The sequence below is a fragment of the Ictalurus furcatus genome, chromosome 5 (genome assembly GCF_023375685.1).
Source record: "Ictalurus furcatus strain D&B chromosome 5, Billie_1.0, whole genome shotgun sequence".
In the NCBI taxonomy this organism is placed as follows: Eukaryota; Metazoa; Chordata; class Actinopteri; order Siluriformes; family Ictaluridae; genus Ictalurus; species Ictalurus furcatus.
In genome coordinates this window covers 13,622,789-13,646,931 of record NC_071259.1, presented here as the reverse complement: position 1 = coordinate 13,646,931, position 24,143 = coordinate 13,622,789, and the positions used below count along the sequence as shown (strand labels likewise).

Sequence of the window (24,143 nt, the reverse complement as noted above, 5' to 3'; positions counted from 1 at the left end):
ACCGAAAGCAGAACTGAAAGGATCAAAATAATCAAGGCAGCTGAAAAACATCTACAGGTTGAGGGAATTACCCTGGAACAAGTACATGAAAAACTTAAGGGTCAAGTAGCAGATACTCAAGCATCATATGGAGGTACTTAATGGTATTAATAGTATTTGAGTGGAATGCAAGGAGCTTAATTGCAAATGGTCAAGAATTTAAAACGTTTATAGAGGATAAGGAATGTAAAGCTCATGTTATATGTATAAAAGAGACATGGCTGAAATCTCATCTAGATTTTGTGATATAAGGTTATACAATTATTCGAAGGTATAGACAGACAGGTAATGGTGGTGGGTTGGCTGTGTATTAAAAATGAAATTGCATAGAAGATTATAAAAGTGAGTGATGAATATGAATCAATTATAGTAGAGATATTTTTGTGAGAACAGAGTGTTAAGGTAATTGATTTTTATTTCTTTTTATTATAATTTTATTTCAATAGGTTAAATATTGAAGTGTTAGAAAAGATAATGGGAATGTGTAATCACAAAGTGGTATGGCGTGGCTGTTCTGCTGTAGATTTAACATTGGTGACAGAATGACTAGCAGGGATATGTAGGTGGGAGGTTTGGGAGGATTGTACAATAGGTAGTGATCATTGTTATTTGCAGTAAAATAGGCACGCATGTAAATGAGATTACAGAAGATAAGATATGGAGATGGAAATTTTAAACAGCAAACTGGGAGGCATTTAAGTGTATTAGTGAAGTGAATTTACAAGAGTTGAAGTTAAATGAGGAAATGGAAGATGTAAAAAGTTATAATGAGAAATTATGTGAAGTATTGTATAATATTGTTGATTAAGTCATTGGGGGAAAAATAAAGGAACAAAAAGAAAGAAATCAGTTCCATGGTGGACAGAATTATGTAGCACAGCAATACAGGCCAGGAATAAGGCCTTTAGAAAGGTTAGGAAGACATATATATTTGATGACCTCATTCTATATTAAATAAAAAAGCACAAGCAAATGTGAGAAGGGTAATTCGAGATGCTAAAAAGATTTACTGGAGAAGTTATTGTAATTCTATAAGGGAGAAAGTATATTATATGAATTAAAGAGAATTAAAGGGGGAGTAAAGCAAACATCTCCAGGAAAGGATGAAATATGTATATTATTATTATATGATGATTAAAAATGTATCAGAGTTTTCATTGAATATTATACTGTGTTTATTGAATAAACTATGGAACACAGGTAGAGTTTGTTCTTTGTGGAAACATGGGGTAATTATCCTTGTATTAAAGATGGCAAATATCAAGCATAATGCTACCAATTATAGACCTATTGCATTAACGTCAAATTTGTGTAAAATAATGGAACAGTTGTTTGTATGTAGACTGAACTACATGTTTGAAAGAAAAGGGATTATATGACCTTACCAGAATGGCTTCCATAAAGGACATAGTACAGTAGTTGCTGCTCTATGTTTAGAGACAGACATAAGAAAAGCTCAAGTAAATAAAGAGGTGGTAGTAGCCCTGTGTGATTGTTGGTTTGTTTTTATTTCTGGCTTTTTTTGTTGTTGTTGCGTGTGTGTGTGTGTGTGTGTGTGTGTGTGTGTGTTCTCCCCGTGCTGCGGGCAGGGTTTCCTCCGGGTACTCCGGTTTCCTCCCCAGTCCAAAAACATGCATGGTAGGTGGATTGGCATTTCCAAAGTGTCCGTAGTGTATGAATGGGTGTATGAATCACTTCGCCCCGGGGGCCATCTTCAGTCGTCTTGACTCAGTCTTGCCACTGGGTTATGGTGGTCACCGGCAAGTGAGAGTGAGGCCAATGCTGCGCAAGTCTTCCTCACTTTAATCCAATTCATAGCAAGTTGAGTTCTAGTTGGTGTTCTACATAATGGAGGCAGAAATTGAACCTTCATTCTTCGTCAAAATCGACGGACGAACTCCTATGTGTGTGAATGTGTGTGTCTTGCAGGATGGAGCTTTAAGTGCAATTAATTACCTGAGAGGTTACACCTGTGTCGGGGTTGCACGCTGATTATTTACGCAGGCTCAATTCATTCCTTGGGGGTATGATAACTGATGTTATGTGACAACAATGATGTAGTCCATGTAATCCAAGGAGTTTTAAGGAAAGAAATATTATCTTTGACAAAACCTATTTTAAAAAAATACCACATTAATTCAAAATTCTATAAGAAATGTATATGGTTGATTTTGGCCTGCTTTAGTGATATGAAAATTTTACTTTTTCCAAACCTATGACCAAAAAACATGAAAATTATATTGATGGTGGTCAGAAAAAAGTTTCTTAAGCCTTACATGGAATATAAAAAAAATGTTTTTATTGATCAAATATTTCAAAAATCTCACCTTGCTGGGTCAATTTGACCCATTTTATGCATTCTAGCGTTAAAGCGATTATCACACCCCGCACTGCACAATTCTCCCTCCGATCCTCTAGCATTGCTCGACTGGTCCCACAATTTCTCAGGGTACAAGGAAGTATCCTGTATCCAGGCTCTCTGTTCTGGCAGATAAGTGGTAGAATGAACTTGCTCTGGGGGCCTGTAATAGCTGACTACTAAAGATTAAAAAATGTCTTGTGTTGTCTGTGTGCTTTTCTTACTATATTACTTGCTCTGCAGAGTTTTTAGAGTGATAGTACGCTTCATCCATTACCTAGAGAACCAGTATCAGGATGTATTCATTGATAGAGACTTCAAAGCACTTCTGTAGGTCGCTCTGGATAAGGGCATTTGCCAAATGCCATAAATGTAATCTTAAGTCTAACCATTAGACGCAAGAGATGCTGCCTTAAACTTAGGTTGTGAAATTTAACTGCATCTCTTTTTAAACATTTCACTTTTATTAAACTAGAGAAATGTAACTATATAAAGATAAATTTAAAAAATGACAACTTATTAATGCATAGTAGTATTCCAGTTGGTCTCCAGCCATGAACTGCTGCTGCTCCTCCATTCAGATGGAGCTATGTGAGGAAGAATGAGTGACAGTGGGAAAAGGCACTCACTTGTTTTCCTGTGGGGGAGAGACAACACTCACGCTGCTCCTCATCTATCACTAAGTTAAAGCATAAATCTGATATGGGTTTTAACATTTAAATAAATGTATTAAGTTATTTCTTGAGGTATTAATTTGAAATAGTCTGACACTCCGTTCTAATGAAATATATAACATAAGAGTTAGCCCACCCCAAGAGTTGGCCCCATTGCTGGATGTTCTAGATGATGCAGACTGGGACATGTTCAGGCGTAGTTTTGATGACATCAACATGTTTATAGAAGTGGTTATGGGATTTATTGGGAAACTGGCGGATGATACAGTCCACAAAACCATCATCAGAAAGTTTCCTAACCAGAAGCCATGGGTGGATAAAGCCATCCGTGACACTCTGAGATTTCACACCGCTGCCTATAACATGGAGCTTGCCACCGGTAATATGGACGAGTACAAGGCTGTACCCTACAATGTGAGCACAGCGGTGAAGGAGGGAAGCAGTTGCTATAAGAGGAAACTAGAGTCACAGTTCCAACAGGGTGGCTCTATAGCCTGTGACACGGACTGAGAATGATAACAGACTATAAAACACCAGCCTCCAGAATGGTGAATGCAGACACTTCTCTGGCAGATGAGCTGATCACTTTTTTTGCTCGCTTTGAAGCTGCCGCTAACATCAATAACAGTGGTAGTAGTGTTAACAGAGCTAACATCGCTAAGAGCTCTAATGGCAGCAGGCATGTGGAGAATGTCAGAGCGGAAAATGCTTTCATAACTTGGAGCATGATGTGAGGAAGGCTTTCAGGAGAGTGAACACCAGGAAGGCAGCAGGACCAGACAGCATCTCATTTTGGGTCCTTTGAGCCTGCACTGAGCAGCTAGCACTGGTGTTCATGGACATATTCAACCTTTCCTTGGCACAGTTGGTGCCAAGCACAGTTTCTCTCTGCTGCTCTTAATTCTCTCTGACAGCCAAGGAACAGGGTGAGAAAGCTTTCTAGGTTTAGAAGCTAGAGGGCAGAGGTGGTCCATGGATGAGGAAAGTGAACAGAGGAACATGTTGGTGGCTAATTCCAGTGGTAGAGAGGAAAAGGGACAGGGTCTGGGAGGGATGATAGGGTGCAGGAAGCTACAGAGGAAGGGAAGATAGAGTGGAGGTTTTGGCAAGTGGGAAAGAAATAGCTGATGTTAGGCAGGACAGCAAGGGTGATGGTGAAGGATACCAAGTGATGATCAGAGATGTGGAGTGTGGTAGCATTGATGTCTGTATGTCATATCACAGCAAACCAGCAACTCAATTTCCCAGAATGCACCACCAACTACAAACATGGCTGAAGAGGACTACACTTCCCCCCCCACACACATGTTCACCTTCTCCAGAATTCTAATCACACACACTTGTTGCCAATCTCACACTCACTCACTCCACACTATATAAGAGGTTGTTCAAACACTTAGTCTTTGTGAAGTATTACTTGTGTCATCCGTATACCAGGCCGTTGATCATCGTGTTTTCTGTCCTAGTTCTGATCTTGTTCTAGCCCTCATTTTTGATTCTTGTTTTTCCTCGTTTATGCCCGTTTGCCGATCGGCTGATCTATTGCCTGTTTATGACCACATCAGTCAGTGCGTTTACATGGACAACAATAATCGAACATTAACCCGATTAAGACAATACTCTGATTAAGAAACTACCATGTAAACAGCACTTTTTAATTACCTTAATCCAATTAAGGTCATACTCGAAGTAAACGCAAATCGAATTAAGACAGGTGCAGTACTCCTGTTTTAGTCGCATTATCGACGTGTATTACAGACATGTAAACACCTTAATCACATTATTAACGTCGTGTGAGAGTTTTCACTGCATTTTGCGATAGGACACGACCACACGGCAGTGCTCAAACGTTTTACGGCAAACAAGAGAGCACGGCTGCGTCCCAATCCGCGTAGTCACCTACCACTCAGCAGGTGAAACACATGCATATAGTGGGCGAAATACATGTATCTCGGCTACTATACAGCAGTTAAGTACGTGGTTTGGGACACAGCCCACGGCTTCAAGCAGTCATCTATTTGCACGTACAGCATGACAAATAATTAACCACACTTGAAGTGCTCGTAAAAATTTTAAATAAAAACACCCAAAACTGTATACGGTCCCATAACGAAGACGAACTGTATGTTGATATGTGAAATTCTGGAGGGAACGTGGGACGGTGGGGCACGATGAGGTAATGATGTGTGCTGTTAATCGAACTATGTTCTATAACATGTAAAACGGGAACATGAAAGGAGTATTCTAAAAGCGACTCATGTAAACACCTTAATCATAATATTGTCTTACTCAGAGTAAGGTCAATAATTAGATTACGGCTGTCCATGTAAACGTAGTCAGTGTAAACGTAGTCAATAAAGCTCTTATGTGCATTTGCATCCGTCTTCAACTCCATTATGTGACAGAATACTTCGCCTCACCATGGATGCAGCAGGAAGACGGAGAAGATGTCATGCTAAGCAAACCATTCCCGCCTTGGATTCGATCCAGTTTCCGCAATGGACTTTCGTAGATCTCCCAGATCGGTTTGATGGGTTTTTTGGCTACCCTGAATATTTCTGGTTGACTGCCAGATTTATTTCTCAAGCCTAACGGATCCCAAGCCCAGCGAGAAGCAATGGATAAGGTTCATCGTGTCCCGGGTTTTTGGCTCAGCCCACCAGTGGGCGCAACGTTTAGCAGCCATGGGATCCAGGGGACTGGAGAACGTAACTCAGTTTGTGGGACTATTCATGATGTTCGGCAGTCCAGAATCCAGGGCAGTCATGGAGTATCTTTTGGGGGAGCCCTGCCTCAGAAATAAACCTGACATGCCGTTCACCACCTATTATAAACAGGCAAACTGGGGGACCTATATCTCAAAGCTCGCGCCTAAGACCCACTATGTGGTCTCCTCTGCCGAGCTCCAGCCGGAGGTCAACATGGCAACCTCAGCCCCAGAGCTCCAACCTGAGACTCATGAGGAGGTCTCACCTACCAAGCTCCAGCCAGAGGTCAATGTGGTGACCTCATCTCCAAAGCTCCAGCTCAAGACCCACGAGGTGGCCACACCTGCCGAACTCCAGCCGGAGGCCAACGTGGCAACCTTGTCTCCAGAGCTCCAAACTGAGACCCACGAGGTGGTCTCACCTGCCGAGCTCTAGCCGGAGGTCAAAGTGGCGACCTCATCTCCAGAGCTCCAACCTGAGACCCACAAGGTAGTCTCACCTGCAGAGCTCAAGCACAAGACCCACGAGGCAGTCTCATCCCCAGAGCTCCATCCTGAGACTCATGAGGTGGTCTCACCTGCAGAGCTCTAGCTGGAGGTCAATGTGGCGACCTCCTCTCCAGAACTCCAACCTGAGACCCACGAGGTAGTCTCACCTGCAGAGCTCCAGCATGAGACCCACGAGGCAGTCTCAACCCCAGATCTCCAGCATGAGACCCACGAGCGGTCTCATCTCCAGAGCTCTAGCAGAAAGTCAAGTTCCTACTAGAGGTCAATGAGGTGACCTCCCAAGCCATGTTCCTGTCTGAGGTCAAAGAGGCGACCACTCAAGCCAAGTTCCTGTCCGAGGTCGAAGAGGCGGCCTCTCACGCCAAGTTCCTGTCCGAGGTCGAAGAGACAGCCTCCCAAGACACGTTTCTGTCCGAGATCGAAGAGAAAGCCTCCCAAGACAAGTTCCTGTCTGAGGTCAATGAGGCGATCTCCCACACCAAGTTCCAGCTAAAAGTCAACGAGGTGACCTCCCACACCAAGTTCCAGCTAAAAGTCAACGAGCTGACCTCTCACGCCAAGTACCTGTCTGAGATCGAAGACACGGCCTCCCAAGACACGTTTCTGTCCGAGATCGAAGACACGGCCTCCCAAGACACGTTTCTAGCCTGCAGAGTCGAATTAGGATGACGTTGCGCTTTCCTGCTCCGCTGAGGACATCGCGCTGCCTTCCTGCTCAGATGAGGATATGTTCTCATATCCTCATAGGTATTTGGACCTTGAAACAATTTTCCATAATTCTGCCTTTGTACACCACCACAATGGATTTGAAATGAAGTAATCAAGATATCATTGAAGTGTACACTTTCAGCTTTAGTTCAAGGAGTTTAACAACAATATTGCAATAACCATTAGGAATGGAGTCCCTCCATTCTCACAGGCTCCAAAAGTAATTGGACAATTGACTGATAGGCAGTTTCATGGCCAGGTGTGGCCAGTTTCTTTGTTATTTCATGACAAATTAGGGAGATAAAAGGTCTGGAGTTGATTCCAACCGTTGGCGTATCATTGTCAAAGTCTACCATCAAGAGACACCTTCATGAATGTAAATGCATCAAGATGCAAACCACTGGTAACATTCAAGAACAGAAAGGTCAGATTAGACTTGCTAAAAAAACTCCTAAAAAAGCCTGGCTAGTTCTGATGCAAGATTAACTTGTACAATAATGATGGGAAGAGAAAAGTATGCAAAAGGAAAGGAAGGGCTTATCATCCAAAGCATACCACATCTTCTGTCAAACATGTGGAAGAAGTGTTATGGCATATGGCTGCCAATGGAACTGGGTCACTGGTGTTTATTGATTATATGATTGCTAATAGAAGTAGCAGGATGAATTCTGAAGCATAGAGATAATTTCCTGCTCAGATGCAGTCAAATGCTTTAAAACTGATAGGATGGCACTTCACAGTACAGATGGATAATGACCCAAAACATACTGTGAAAGCAACCCAAGAACTTCTTAAGGCAAAGAAATTAAATGTTCTTAAATGTCTCATGGTCTCAAGCCAATTGAGCATGCTTTTCACTTACTGAAGACAAAACTGAAGGCAGAAAGACCCACAAACAAACAGCAACTGAGGGTGGCTGCAGTAAAGGTCTGGCAAAACATCTCAAGGGAGGAAACGGCATTTTATGTCCATGGGTTCCAGACTTCAGTCAGTCACTGACTGCAAAGGTATGTGCTGTGTGCTTTGTATGAATCTGTATAACACCTGCACAAGTAGAAACCCGCTCACGCACTGCTGCTTATGCTTAAATATGTGTATAAATACTCCTGTTCTAGACTAAATAAACTGGAAGTCTCTGTGAACAGCATGTGTGTCAATGTGTGTGTTCATTTAGACTCTCCAGGCGCCTGAATACTCTGTGGTAAACCACACTTTCTAGCTCATAGCAGCATAGAACTAAGAGTTAAGAGAAATAAAAGACTGTAAGGCTGACGGAGGACTGAAAGACATAATCAGAGATTTCTTGTCTCTAACAATCTGGTGTCAGAAGTGGGATACTCCGGTCCAGGGTAAGTGTTTTTCTTTCTTCCCTGGGGCGGTGTATCCCGAACCGTTGTAGTATAATTGAGTGATTATCTGTCTGTCGATAATCTGCACTCTGGTCTATGATCCTCTGTAACGTCATGCCTGCCTAACAATTGTGTTTATAAGCTGCAGTATATTACATAGAATTTGTGACTGTCTGTGTGGTTTACCTAAGAGTGTTCTACTAATATTGTTGTTGGGTTATTGTGCGTGTTGTTTTCCAAGTTATGGGAGGGTCTACATCCACTCCAGCTCCTCCATTGCCTGGTATGACACCTAGGGACTGGGTAGAAGCTGTTAGGCAGATTATACACGATTCCATATTTAGATTGTTTACACGGCTGGTCAGTGGCATGCTCGCCACAACTCCAAATCATTTCACTCCGTGGCTCCTTTGAGCCGCGTGTATTTGCTCAGATCAAACAAATGATTTATGACGGAGAAGGTGATCTGGCTTGGGATTATGAATATATGTCAAAATGTTATATGGAATGACTTAGCCAACTTCCCTTTTTGGAATAAACATCATTATTTATTTATTTATTTATTTATTTATTTTTGTCTTTTAATTTATTTATTCATTTTCATGTCATTCATTTACATGTGATTCATTTACATGTGATTCGTTTACTGATTTGCTCCTCTTTAAATCCAGTTTTAGACTGTGATATTACAAAGGTCTTTCCAGATTGTTACTTGCCACACTGTATGAGATAACCCCAATAAAATTGCCTGAATTCTATAAAATTTTAGAATTTTATTTTAATTCTAATTTGTTCACCATGTTAGGTTTAAATCCTCTAAAAACAGATTCGCAATTGAATAACATTACTCTGTTCCAATTCACATCCTTCAAAGCATTGGCATGTTTTGTTTACTCTCACAATCCCCCAAACACACACACACCTCCAAAGTCTCCATAAAACAAATGAGACAGCAGTGTTTGCCACAATAACCAAAAGTTGTCCACAATATGAAAACAACTCAGAGTAAGTTGAACTAACCAACAAAATTACCAAGACAAAAAGTTCCAGTAAGAGAAAAAGCCCCTACTGACTTCAAGCCTGATAAACAGTCTGTGCACAATAACAAATATAATGTCCTTAACTTTTAAAGACTTGTAACAAATAATATAACAGTGTAGCACATAAAGCTGAGGAAAAAAACACTAATAAAAATAAATAAAGAGAAACTCTAACCCAGTCAGAGCCTCAAAACAGAGAACCACATTAATACTGAAGTAGATTTAAGAGAAGTGAGTCCACAAAATCTAAGCGAAGTAATGCAACGACAATATCTTCAATAAAAATCCAAATACTGAAATGCTGGAAGGCCGAGTGCAAAAAATAAAAATAAAAGAAGAGCGAAAAAGACACCGCTGTATAGGTGATGCAGTTCACCCCAATATCAAGAGTTTAACATAGTCTGCTTCCTCCGCTGAAATAAAGTCCTTCTGAACACCGTTATATGTAATGCGAAGCCGAGCTGGATGAAGTATTCCATAGAGAGCGCCCTCAATACCATGAAGTTGACGCCAAACCTCGTTAAATTCGGCCCGGGCCCGGGCTATCTTGGCTGTGTAGTCAGGGAAAACGGAGATGGTCAAATCCCTCACTTTAATCCGCTGGATCTCTCTCGCATGGTGTAAAATGTCAACACAGTCACTGTGATAGTGGAATCTGCACACAATAGCTCGTAGTCGTTCACCAGGCTTAGGCTTCGGCTGAAGGGTTAGGTAGGACCGGTCCAAAACCAGCTCCTTCTCCAGACCAAATGCCTCTTTTAACAAGGCCGCTACAGCAGCAGTTGTACGTGTGTCAGGGCCCTCTGGAACTCCGACTATCCTAATGTTATTGCGCCGTGACCTCGACTCCAAATCCTCACATTTATTCTCTAATTGAGTCACGGTCGCAGTGAGAGACTCGATAGTAGTCTTCATGTGAGCTATGTCATCGGTGCAAACGGAGAGAGCATGCTCCATTTCCACAACAGTACCTTTCAGTGTTGATATGGTAGCCTCAGTAGCAACTTTATCACTAGCCAACTGTGTTTTCACGGCCTGCAGGTCAAGCTGGATAATAGACAGCGCATCCCTGAGAATTTCCTGGAGCTCCTTTTCAAAAATATCAGCAATGTCCTTCCTCAGTGAAGCCAGCAACTCAAGCCTGAGTGTGGCGAAGTCAAAGTCACTGCTTGGCGGCGTGGATTCAGGGGAAGAAGGGGACTCGGTCGCGGTGCGCACACTAGGCCTCAGTCGTGTTTGAATGCTACTACGGGTTTTCATGTTCTTTCCAGACATTTTAACATACCACAAAGTTAAAAGTGCAAACAAGGAAACGGAGTAGAATAAGTCAAAATCTACTGTATGACCGAAAATCGCTAATTAATTACAATTTTAATCGAGATCAGCAGGAGCCTCCAACTTCGCGTCCTACTTCATCGAACTCCAAATTCAAATCCCTAAACATTATAATTTAAAGGACAAACTACCTAAGGCGTTCCATGTAAATGATAAAACTTCTCATGTGACTCCAAAGCAAAAACTCACACTTTTGTCTGCTCCACGAGCACCTCGTAAATCTCATGCTAAACTGCCCCCACACCAAGCGCTAGCACTAGCCGCTGCTACTCCCAAGGGAGATACAGATAACGATGACGGAGGAATTCGGGGAATTCGAGGAATTCGGCCAGACTCTCCGCCTGTTAGTGGAGCAGAATTACGGTCCTCCATCCTTCCGGAGATCATCCGCTGCAGCTCATCAGAAACACGTCTCTTTTAGTCTTTCCAATTAGTTTTGAGCATGAGAAAATGGAGGGAATCTGTAAAAAATAGTTGTAATTCCTAAACGGTAAATGCAACATATTTGTTAACCCACTGAATCATTAAATTAAGCTGAAAGCCTATACTTCAGTTACATCTTGATTAATTTCTGCTTCATTTCAAATCCATTATGGTGGTGTACAGAGGCAAAATTATGAGAATTATGTCACTGTCCAAATACTTATGCACATGATTGTATGTTGCCATAGTAACTCACAGCTTATGATTAGCTTTGTTTGTGGAACCAACGAAATAAGATTGGTTTATCAAGTTACCTCCTTCGTGGAATACTGTTGTGTTGGGCACTGTTGCTTGTTGTCTTGGGTGTAACTTCACTGCCATCGTGTGGCCAAATTTAGGACCTAAAAGCTCCCTGGAGAATTTTTCTGCCATATTTGCTAGGGGGAATTTTATGGTGATAAAGGCTTGACAGTTAAAGCTCTGGGTTACTGATTGGAAGGTCAGGGGGTTCAAGCCCCAGCACTTGAGCAAGGCCCTTAATCCTCTCTGCTCCGGGGGTGCCTTTTCATGGCTGACCCTGCGCTCTGACCCCAACCTCCTAACATGCTGGGATATACGAAGAAAAAAGAATTTCACTGTGCTGTAATGTATATGTGACCAATAAAGATTCATTATCATTATCATTATTGCAGAGATGGACCTCATGTGTAGCCTCGGTTTGTATGATGTAACTGTTCTAGTAGGAATATAGCAAGTGCACATCCAATTTGTTTATTTATTCTTAATTTATGTGTCCATTACTACTCTTTGAATATATACTATATTGCCAAAAGTATGTGGCCGCCTGACCAATTACACCCATATGTGCTTGAACATCCCATTATAGATTTAATCCCCCTTTGCTGTTATTTATTTGTTGTTATTTTTTAATTAGAAAAAAAGATGTTAACATTTACATGTGACAAATACTAAGTGCTCGTGTTACAGTGAGGGAGATCAATAGAGTAAAGAAATTGACAATTGACAGTAGAGAAAAGATGATGTGACAGAACAAGAAAAATAAAGAATGAAACAAAAAAAAAATAAAGGAGAGAAAGGAAAAAAAGATTGATTATGATTGTAGGTGTTAATGTGTAGTTTGTATGTATTTAATGAATGGGCACATAATGTAGTTGATGGTTCAGGGTGTATGTATCTATGTGTGTGTGTGCGCATGCAAGATCATGTATGTATGGGCAATCATAAGGTATAAAAAAGATAAAAAAAGAATAGAAAGAATATAAAAAGGAAAAGAAAGAAGAGGGGGACATTTAAAAAAAACAAACAAAAAAAACAAAAAAAAACATTTCTAATGGACTGCACCACACCGCACGGCCCCAGCAGGACAGGCCCCACGAGGAGTAGGTCACTAAAAAGACGCTGCCAGGCCCAGTGCATGGTCAACAATAGTGATATTGATAACTTCTGATAACAATAATAATTAGGGAAGTGAGCAGACACATGAACAACTAAGCAAATAACGATATATACATATATATACAGGGGTTCGCCTCACAGCTCCAGGGTTGGAGGTTTAATCCCCGCCGCTGCCCTGTGTGTGCAGAGTTTGCATGTTCTCCCTGTGCTGTGGGGGTTTCCTCCCCAAGTCCAAAGACATGCATGGTAGGCTGATTGGCATGTCCAAAGTGTCCGTAGTGTAGTGATTGTGCCCTGTGATAGATTGGCACCCTGTCTAGGGTGTACCCCAATTTGTGCACGATGCTCCCTGGGATTGGCTCAAGGTATCCCCTGCGACCCTGAAGGATAAGCGGTATAGAAGATGAATGGATGGATGGATGGATGGATAGATACATATAAATACATTATATATATATATATATATATATATATAAATATATATATGTACATATATGTACATATATATATATATATATGTACATATATATATATATATATATATATATATATATATATAAACGGATGTACGTGGCATCAATCTGTATTTATTTTAGGTTTGAAATGGTTTAGGAATGGTTTCCAGTTTTCCTCGAATTGCGGCATTTAACTTTTATGGAGAGGTGTGATTTTTGCCACGGATATGTAATCTATTATTACTCCACTATTTTAAATTGAGTAGACACTTTGACTTCCAGTTTTGAAGAATTGCTTTCTTGGTGATTGTTAAAGAAATCAGCAAACTGTCCTTGTATTTGAGCAGACAGAGCTTGTATCTTCCGAGCTCTGGGGGGGAGGTTGCCACGTTGACCTCTGGCTGGAGCTCAGCAGGTAAGACCATCTCATGGGTCTCAGGTTGGAGCTCTGGGGAGGAGGTCGCCATGGTGACCTGCGACTGTGGCTTGGCAGATGAGACCACCTCGTGGTCTCATGCTGGAGCTCTGCAGGTGACACCACCTTGTGACTCTCAAGTTGGAGCTCTGGAGATGAGGTCAGAACGTTGACCTCTGGCTGGAGCTCGGCAGCTGAGACCACCTCATGGGTCTCAGGTTGGAGCTCTGGGGAGGAGGTCGCCATGGTGACCTCTGACTGTGGCTCGGCAGGTGAGACCACCTCGTGGTCTCCTGCTGGAGCTCTGCAGGTGACACCACCTTGTGACTCTCAGGTTGGAGCTCTGGAGATGAGGTTGCCACATTGACCTCCAGCTGGAGCTCTGCAGGTGCTCTCTTGTGGACCCATTTGTGGGCACACCACCTGCTCTTGAAACATTCCTGAGAGCAGAAATATGATCCATGGGTCCCAAGTTTCTTGCATGTAGGACACTGTAGAGTGGTCTCTTTACGGCAGCCCTCAGTCTTGCAGGTTGGTGTTATCTCCATCGCTGGTCTGTCGACCTGGAGCTGAGCTGTGGAGACCCTCCTGTCGGCCAGCTCCCTCTCGTAATAAGAGGTGAAAGTAGGAGAGGGTTCATCCATTTGGCTGGGCCTTCCTAACATTTTCTCCAGGTCAGGTTTGAACCCTAGATGTCCGAACACCTGAACTGAAAGTTTCACCATCTGGCTTATTTGGCTAAGCTCGCAACCCCCCCTAGTAATCAGGAACTCGGCCCAACTGTGGGCTGAGCCAGTGAGTCTTGACGGCATGAATCCCAGCCACTGCTTTCCTGTGGGGTTGGGGTCCTCCAGGCTGGTGAAATAAAACTGGCATTGTAGCATATAGCTTTCCAGAGATACCTCAAAACCATCGAAGGAAGCTGGAACTTCCAGGGGGAACCACTGGGGAAAACACACAGAATCAAAGCTGGTATACATATACCAGCATGATGTTCTCATTGCTCTCCTGCTGCTTCCATGTTGGGGCGAAGTATTCTGTCATGTTATTAAAGTAATGGAGGTTAGGACGGATGCAAGTGCAGATAAGAGCTTTTAATAAAGAGAGGCAGGCAGACAAATCCAAATCAATAGACAATACCGTGGTCAAAAACAGGCAATGGGTCAGGCAATCAGCAAACAGGCATAAACTAGACAAGGCAAGAATCAAGAACGAGAAACAAGAAACAAGATTAAAGAACATGAAACAAAACGAGGAACAGGGTACAAACGTTTGGTACAGTGATAACACTCAGTACTTCGCAAAGTCATTGTGTTCAAACAGTCTCTTTATACTGTGGATGTAAGTGCTGTGAATTTAATGCAGATCTGCATGATTAGAATGAATGTGAGTGTTTCTGGGAATTGCAGTCCATGTCGGCCATGGTTGTAGGCCACAGTGCAGGATGGGAAACGTAGTTACTGGTTTGTTGTGATATGACAACCATCCAGTCCAGGTGATTTATTATTTGGCATCTGGAGGAGGGCTTTATGAAGTTTTTCTGTTGATGGCATCGAGAGTGTTAGCTATTTCTTTGGAGAGTTGAGGTAGGTCTAGGTTATTTAAGAATGACTGAATTTCTCTAAGGCCCGGTTCTTGTTCTGATTAATCTAATTTATTGTGCAGAATGTGCAGAAGGTGTTGTTTATTTCTAGTGGATCTTGGGTGATTTCTCCTGCTGAGTTTCTTATTAATGAGATTATTGTTGTATCTTTTTTATGTTTTCCAAGTATTTACCTGATTTAGTGTTGTATTCAAAATTATGATATTTGAGTTGTTGTATAATAAACTACATTTTTTTATGTATGATTTCTTCCAGTTGGTCTTGGGCGTTCCTCAATTCAGATAATGTTCGGTCATCTAAGTTCTTAGTGTATCTTCTGTGCCAGCTGAGTTTCTAATTCCAATTGTTTTTTCTTCCCATATGATGAATATATTATTTTTTATTTCTGTTTACTGCTTTTGCAGTTTCCCATAATATTAATGCTGTGATCTCTGGGGAGTCATTGACTTCCATAAAGCATGCCCACTCTCTCCTTATTAATGTAATGAATTCTGGGTCTTTGAGTAATGAAATATTGAGGTGCCATCTAAGAGAAGGTTTTGTGTGTGGTTCTATGTTTTGTGACCATTTGCTGTTATAATAACCTCCACTCTTCTGGGAAGGCTTTCTACAAGATTTTGTAGCTTGGCTGTGGGATTTTGTGCCCATTCAGCCACAAGCACATTATTGATGTCAGCCACTGATGTTGAGGGAGAAGACCTGACATGTAGTCAGTGTTCATTCATCCCAAAAGTGGGACAGGCAGGTCAGGGCCCTGTGCAGGCCACTGGAGTTCTTCCACACCAACCTTGGCAACCCATGTCTTTATGGAGCTCACTTTGTGCAAAAGGGTATTATTATGCTGGAACAGGTTTGGGTTAGGCCCCTTAGTTCCAGTGAAGGGGAAATCTTAATGCTACAGCATACAAAGACATTCTAAACAATGTGTACTTCACACTTTGCGCAACGGTCCACATACACTACCGGTCAAAAGTTTGGAGACTCTGGACTGAAATGTTTCTCATGATCTTAAAAACCTTTTGATATGAAAGTGTATGATTAAATATTTGAAATTTGTGTTGTAGACAAAAAATATAATTGTGCCAAGATATTCATTTCTTTCATTAGAAAACTAACATTTTATTTACAAAAAAATTTTGTTTTAAATGGATGACTTGGAGTAAAATATTCCAAAATGCAGCCAATAAGTGTCCAGCATAGGTGGGAACTCCTTTAATACTGTTTAAAAAGCATCTCGGGGTGATTCCTAAAGAAATTGGTTGAGAAAATGCCAAAAATACATTTCTGAAAATTCTAGGAAAAAAGGGTGTCTACATTGAAGATGCTAAAATATTAAATGATCCTTTTTTATCACAACATAATTCCCATAGTTCTATTTGTCTTATTCCAGAGTTTTGATTACTTTATTATTATTGTAAAATGTGGGTGGGGGGGACGACAACTGTGGCACACAGCCTCCTAAACAAATGTTTTAGCTTAAACAAATTAGATAAATCCACTAAAAGGCTCCACTTACTTTATTTAACTGAAAGGCATAATGATGATACAAATAATGAGCCCTTTCTTCAGTTACTTTCTGATGTATCTCTTTAACATATCACATACTACACAGAAAATTTAGCTTTACATACTGGTATAGTTAATCATAGCATCCAAAACTTTACTTGCCATCCATGAACAGCAAGTGATAAACAATCACACCTCTTTTAAGACTATTGAGAGCAATATAGTGCAATGTGTGCATGTGTGTGGTGGCAGGATCACACATTTAGGCACACACATAGAGTCTTTGTCTGTTTACCAAAAGGAAAGGCCTAGTGCTTTAGTGTTAGGGGAGCTTACAGGGAGCTACGTGTACAGGCAGGTTGGCAGAAGGACTACAGTTCAGGTAGACGAAAAATGCAGTCAATCCAGATTTTAGATTAGCCCCAAAGGAAGGGTTGTCACCAGCTGCTGACTCTTAAAAAGGAAATAAAGGCAGAACAGGACTTGTTTGTGGATTCCAGTAGGAGCCAGGGAAAATAGTGTTGAATTTACAAGTTAAGGTAAAGCATTGGTCTTCAATGCTTCTGCCTTTTGGCATGTATTCACAGGATATTGAAAAGATCATAAGCTCAGTTGAACAGTATCATGCATGTTTACATTTTTACCATTAATTCCATGTTGGAGAAGTTAGGGATTCTACAGAGGTGATAGATAGAATGTAGTTCATAGCTTCTTACTAGACTCCTCCCTTAAGGAACCTGTGGAAGTAGCATATTGGAAACAGAAGCAGACTAAGTACCAAGGAGCAGGGAAAGGGGGTTGGACATGGTATAGCCAATGAAATCTCTGGAAGTCAACACAGAGCAGAGGTCACAATCCTTATACAGAGCGCACTGAAGATCCTTACTGATCCTAACTCTTACTGTTCCTTACGGTGTCAGTAATCATTGAGCTCAGGTGGAGTTCCGTTGCCAGCTATTGCCAAGGGCCCAGAACAACTAGATTCAAAGGATTTGGAGTCATGGCTGTCACAAATTTCCACTACATCACCCGGATGAGCAGTGGTTTCAAAGTTTACATCCTAGAGGGTAAGTATCATTTTGTGCCACATGGTGTACCCAATGTCTTAACTTATTTACTAGTTTTTCTGCTAGCAGCAGATACCTTACCGCATTATGCGTAATGGGATCCTGACACAATACCGAACTGAAATTACTAGGAAATTGTGGAGATTTATCAGCACAAATTTTCATATAATTGAAATATTATTTTAAATTGAATTAATTCATGTAAACTAACTAAACAGAGTTAAAATATTGATGTGATTATACACATTTATGAGATAAGAAAGATTCTTCTCTTTTATTTTGTATGAAACTTTATCTCAGACTGTTGAGATGAGTGAATATATATAACAGATGTTAATGCTGTTTACATGCAGACTGTCAGTGTTAGCTTTGGAAGGTCTTTTTTTTGTCTAAGCATTCAAGGAAAATTATCCTCCCTCAGGCACTAGAAAACCACTGTGTTGGAAGGTGTGGTTTTCACCCACTCCTCTGTCCGCTAATGGATTGTGTCAGTCCGTCACACTCCACAACATAGGGAACATACTTTACATGTATACCTATGTGTGAGGGTACTGGTCATGTGCACAAGATTTCCACCCAAAACACCCACTTGAGCATTTAGAGTGTTTGATATTTAAAATGATAAAGCTGTTTTTCACTTACTTGTGCAGATCTTGAAGCACTTTTTTATACTATTGACCCTATACATTCCAATGTCAAATGTGGGTGTTTTCTAAATTTTGTGTTTCCTCTAGAACATGTTTGTGAGGTTTACTGCCTAAAATCTATTAACAAGATTTTCATCTGAATGTGTCACTTTTTATGTTATCACCAGGCATAAATAATGCCATGGTAGCACATAGTTAGCATATGATAGTCTTTGCTTATTTAAATTTGGAGCAGCCGGTCCTGTCATTATCATGATGTTGATTGAACATAGGGGGCAGAAGTAACACTCTATGCACTCTATGTCTCATCTCACAATTCACCTGTCTTGTGCCAACAAGGGAAATATCTCTAGTGGATAAAATAGTTTCAGTTTGTTTCCAGACAGTTATGATTGTTTTCATGTCTCACATGATGCATTTTGCATTTATATGACACTTACCGTTAGTAGTGAGTCAGATCAGGTTCCAAGGTAATACTCATAGATCCAGTCTATCTAGTTCTGCAGCTTAAGAGAGTTTACATTGTTATGATGGCACAACAGTGTTTTCCCACAATTAGGTTATATTGGTCATGATAAATTGAAGAGACTAAAATTAAGCTGGTTGTTAATGTTTCTGCCACTCACTTCATTGTTTGACACTGGTTATGTAATTATGATTGGTTTACATCACCAGTTTACATCTTTTTGATTTTGTTTTCGATACCTTAATAAAACGTATATGTGTAATATAAGCTGCATCTCATAGGTCAGCCACACCTGAGGAGTGAGGACCGGTTCCGTCACATAACCAGTGACAGAATCAGAGTGACTGCTGCTCACCCATTCAAACATAAGCACAGTTCAGAACAAGGACGGACACTGGAGGAGAGGTACAACACCAAACATCTACTGTTCTTATAGTAGCTGTCCACAGATTATCCAAAGACGCTCATGGTAGCTAATAATAATGACTTGATTTCAGAAGAGAGAGGGCCCTTAGCAAAAGCCTGGTCAATGCTGACAGGGCATCATCATGGTTCAATGTGCCTGAGAGTCCTACATCCACCTGGAGCCCCACAGCAAGTCCAGCTCACCTTATCTCCAATGCAGTTATGGATGAGCCGCTTGCCCTTGTCAAGAAAATGCACCAGGAGACAGAGGAGACAGAAGACAAAAACAAAAAAACTGCAGTCCAACACCTACAGGTAATTGCTTCCAAAAAGCTGTATTGTATCAATCAGAGTGCAAATGAAAATGATACATATAGTACATAGTGAGCTAACATAGTAGCATTTTGCCAACATAATGAAACAGTCCAGTAGCAGATCAGATTAGGTGCAGTTTAATTACAGATTAAAATTCTCCTATATTCTGCCAAACATTATAACACAGCAAAATCCTATGCATTAGACATTAGGCATTAGACAACTGTACTATGGATATGACCATTAAGGATTTATAATCAAATCATATCAAAGTAATCATGCTACAAATATTTTATCAAAAATTACAATATGTAACATTACATATTTTTGTAAAACATTACCAAACAATATGATAGAAAATGAATTTAAAAAATTGTGGAAGAAGACTTTAGAACATTCTGGTACATTTCAGGAACATAAAAGCCTTCCTTTTTCCTTTCACCCACACTCAACCACAAACTTCACATGGAGTAATCCAATAACCACTAGACTAATTTCTACCCTGCCCAGTTTATGGCAGAGTGTATTAAGTAAGCACATAATATACCTTTCCAACTATCAGGATCTCTCCAAAAGCCACTTTTTACTTATCTCCGCTGTCTATGAGATGCAGCAGAATTCAAGATAGGTAACAAGCAAGACTGCTTATGGGGGCTCAGACAGGCCTTTGCTTGTTCAAGATATGTAATCCAGCCTGATTCAGGATGAAATGTAAGCAATGGGTGGAGGAATGTTGTCAACAAGTCTCAACAGCCCACTGCTGTTATTGATATGCTGGTGGCATTGTGGATGAAGGAACAGTGAAAGCTTCAGGTATATCCTTTCTTCTCAAAATAATATGCCCAAATCTGACACAGGAATAAATTAATATTAATGTAATTCTATCATCATAGAGTTAATAGTACTATAAAAGGGTTTCTACATTGTAACAACCCATGTACTTGCAGGTTCGTCCCTCAGTGATCACATGTGTCTCATCAACAAAGTCAACCTGTATGCCTGTAGACTGTTGCAAGCACTCAACTGGTATGTTATATAAGAATCTTTAAGAGCTGACATGCCTTTTACATTTCTTTTCATTCACAGCCATTTTAGAGAATCAAATTCATTCACCATCTTGATCAATACACTACAATATAATTTTAAATCTAGTTTTCAACTATGTGGCCAAAAACCTTTGGACACCTGACCATCACACCATATATGGGCCTTCCAGTTACCACAAAGTTGGAAGCACACAATTGTATAGGATGACTGTATACTGTATCATCACAATTTCCTTTCACTGGAATAAAGGACAAACATGTTCCAGCATGACAGTGCCCCGATGCATAAAGTGAGGTGCATGAAGCCATGGTTTGCCAAGGTTGCTGTGGAAGAACTCGGGTGGCCTGCACAGAGCCCTGACCCAGACCCCACTGAAAACCTTTGGGGTGAATTGGAACCCAGACAGCACCCCAAGCCTTCTCACAGAACATCAATGCCTGACTTTGCTAATGATCTTGTAGCTGAAAGGGCAAGAGCATTAGTAAAGGCCACAGCCAATATCCAAAATCTAGTGGAAAGCCTTCCCAGAACAGTGCGGGAGGAGGACACTAAATCTGGAATAGGATGATCAAAAAGCACATATAAATGTAATGGTCAGGTGTCTACAAACTTTTGGCCATATAGTGTATGTACTATCCTAAATCTAATTTTGTGTTGGTTCTCATTGTATAGTTTTAACGCAGCACAGTTATGATAACGTTGAGGAACATTTCCAGCGGAGCCTTGGGGTGAACTATCAAAAAGGTTCCTCTAAGCAAATCTCCATCAGCGTGTCTGTGGATGACCACTTTGCCAAGGCCCTTGGAGAGAAGTGGCTACAACTCAAAGCATCCTCTTCTGCTTGCAGTTCATCTTCCTCACAGTCAACATCATCTTCACCTCTATCCAGTAATCCCTCTACCGTTATCCACTCACCTGGTTATGGCCAGAGCCCTAAACGAGCTCGCAAAAATTCTGTCTGTGCAACTACAGCCCCTTCCAGCATGTGGTCAGGGAAATGAAGCTGTAGGAAAAAAGATTTTCTAAATGCATAATGGACTTGTGAGGCTATCACATAGAACCACATTATGTGTGATCACTGCAGCTGAATAAAATGCCAAAGGCATGCAGTTAAATAACAGAGTTATGGGATAGTGATGCAATATTGAGCATCACTATTAAGGATTCGGTTATCTCTGTATGGGATATTCTTTGGAGGATCTGATCGCTATATGTTCTAACTTCATGTATGGAAATACATGGTGTCTATGTATTATTGGTTCAGCTATATTCAGTTTGGTTATTTTTTCATTACTTAATTTTAGTCCTTGATTGCACTGATAACAAATAATACTATTATTTGGCTAGTTTGAAACACATGTGTCTGTAGGTCCCATAATCAGATAATGGTACCATGCAAAAAGAAAACGAAAAAAACATTTGGACACAAGTACTGTTACAATATTGTAGTAGTAAGAAAATGCTTAGCAGCAATATCTAATATTTTTAAGTTGCTTATTGCTCTGTGGACCAGATAATTTTTATTTAAAGGGGCATTTAAAACTACCATGCAGACAAATAAAAAAGAAATCTAAAAAATATGACACAGAGGTTAATTTGTATTTTAATGTTTTTTTTTTTTAATTTAAGGATTATATAATGTAAGCATTAATGTGTTTGTGTGGGTTTCCTCCAGGTTGTTAGACTTCTTCCCACCTCCTGAAAACATGCCAGTAGGTTGGTAACACTCAATTGCCCCTAGGTGTGAATGAATGTGCAAATGTTTGTGATGGACTGGAGTCCCAGCCAGGGTGTATTCCCACTTTATGCCCATAGTCCCTGGGATAGGATCTGTATCCATTGCAACCCTAATCAGGAGAACACTGTTATTGAAGATGATTGAATGAATTAATAAATGTAAATGGGTTGAGTAATTTTTTTATATGCAAAACGTGTTCTTACTTCTCTTATGTCTCATAAAATTTCTCAGCTGTAAAATTGTCATTGAGAACAAAAGTCTGAACTATAATTATTTTCATTTATTAATTCATTCATCTTTGATTCTGTAATACCAGGAGCATGTGAATGGCACAAAATGCCATTTACTCATAAACCGTAGCTATTGATACAGGCCTTCATGAGCGACACTATGTACATCTTTGAGCAAAATTATTGTTCTGATCCACACATACTAACACACACACACACACACACACACACACACACAAATTATTAGGCCGAACTTGTCAACTGATTTGATTTGAACAAATATATGGATACAGTAGAAACACCTCAAAACAGTTCCAATTTTCTTTCCATTGATGAAACAATATAGTTTAGGCTCAACAAATCTTGGTAAGGGATACTGGTTTTTATCACCTGAAAGCATTTTTACTTATCATAAAAATTTTCATGTAGCTTAGCACTGGACATGTTGTAGGTCCTCTTGGAGTGTGGACACTCTAGAGCAGAGGTATTCCTCATGGAGAAAAAGTTTCAATACTTTGTTTGCTCCAGAGCTGTTGTAATGAATATCAGAGGCAAATAAAATTGGATATAATTTTTGTCAAATCTTATGCACAACATACATTTAATTTATCAGAAACATATGAAAGACTGTTTACTTGGTCATGATAATTTATAATATTAAAATCAGGTTGATATATCCAACTCAATATCCAAATCAGGTTAACTGGGTGTGTATGTAATATGTAATAACTATTGCTCCATGGTCTAGTTCTGATGCTCACATGCCCATTGTAGACGTTTTTGGCAGTGGCCAGTGGTCAGCATGGGCACACCTGTCTGTGGATATACAAACTGTTAAGAGACCTTTCTATCATAGCCAACATTAACTTTTTCTGCAATTTGTGCTACAGTAGCTCTTCTGTGGGATTGGATCAAACGGGCTAGCCTTCACTCCCTGGGGTGCCCATGAACCTGCTGCCGGTTCAACGGTTGTCCTTCCTTGGACCACTTTAGTCGCTCAGATCCTTGCTAATTTTTCCTGCTTTCAACACCTCAACTTCAAGAACTGTCTGTTCACTTACCACTTACTTGCCACTGTAACCATATAATCAATGTTATTCACTTGGCTTTAATGCTATGGCATTAAAATCATCACTTTGTTGAACACTGGATTCCAAAACTATGGGTATTATATGGAGTTGGCCTTTACCTTTGTGATATAAAAGCCTCCACTCTTTTCAAAATTTTTTTGGATTGTGTCTGTAGGGATTTGTGCACATTCAGTCAAAAGAGCATTTGTGAGGTCAGGCACTGATGTTGACTTGCAGTCATTGTTCCAATTCATCCCAAAGGTTCACTGGGTTAAGGTAAAATCTCTGTGCAGGCCACTGGAGTTACTCTTCACCAAACTCATCCAACCATATATTTATGGACCTCGCTTTGTTTAGATTAGCCCAAAATAAAAATAAGCTGTTTCTGTAGGATTTCCTTGACATCTTCCTGGTTACATCTGACTGTCGATGTCATAGCTTACAAATAGCTTACAAAGCATGTACAGAATCTCCTCGTTGAAAGGTACAGTCGGGTCCATAATTATTTAAGTAGTGACACAATTTTCTTTATAATTTTGCCTCTGTTCACCACCACAATGTATTTGAAATTAAGCAACTAAGATGTTTTTGAACTGTAGACTTTCAGCTTTAATTCAAG

At 40.4% G+C, this 24,143-nt stretch overlaps 1 protein-coding gene across 1 annotated transcript; it reads left to right on the top strand.

The window, feature by feature from the left end:
* The first annotated feature begins 17,016 nt into the window (after positions 1-17,016).
* On the top strand, positions 17,017-23,598 carry vgll4l (vestigial like 4 like). The gene is made up of 5 exons (XM_053624806.1): positions 17,017-17,606; positions 19,001-19,124; positions 19,217-19,439; positions 20,387-20,465; positions 21,159-23,598. The coding sequence occupies exons 1-5, from the start codon at positions 17,540-17,542 to the stop codon at positions 21,485-21,487; spliced, it is 822 nt and encodes a 273-aa protein (XP_053480781.1). The 5' UTR covers positions 17,017-17,539; the 3' UTR covers positions 21,488-23,598.
* Positions 23,599-24,143: the final 545 nt, after the last annotated feature.

Excerpts from the sequence above, each read along its gene's own strand:
- vgll4l (XM_053624806.1), top strand. The coding sequence starts at position 17,540 with ATGGCTGTCACAAATTTCCACTACATCACCCGGATGAGCAGTGGTTTC. Across the intron at positions 17,607-19,000 it reads CAAAGTTTACATCCTAGAGG|GTCAGCCACACCTGAGGAGT; the intron begins GTAAGTATCATT and ends TGCATCTCATAG. Across the intron at positions 19,125-19,216 it reads GGACGGACACTGGAGGAGAG|AAGAGAGAGGGCCCTTAGCA; the intron begins GTACAACACCAA and ends ACTTGATTTCAG.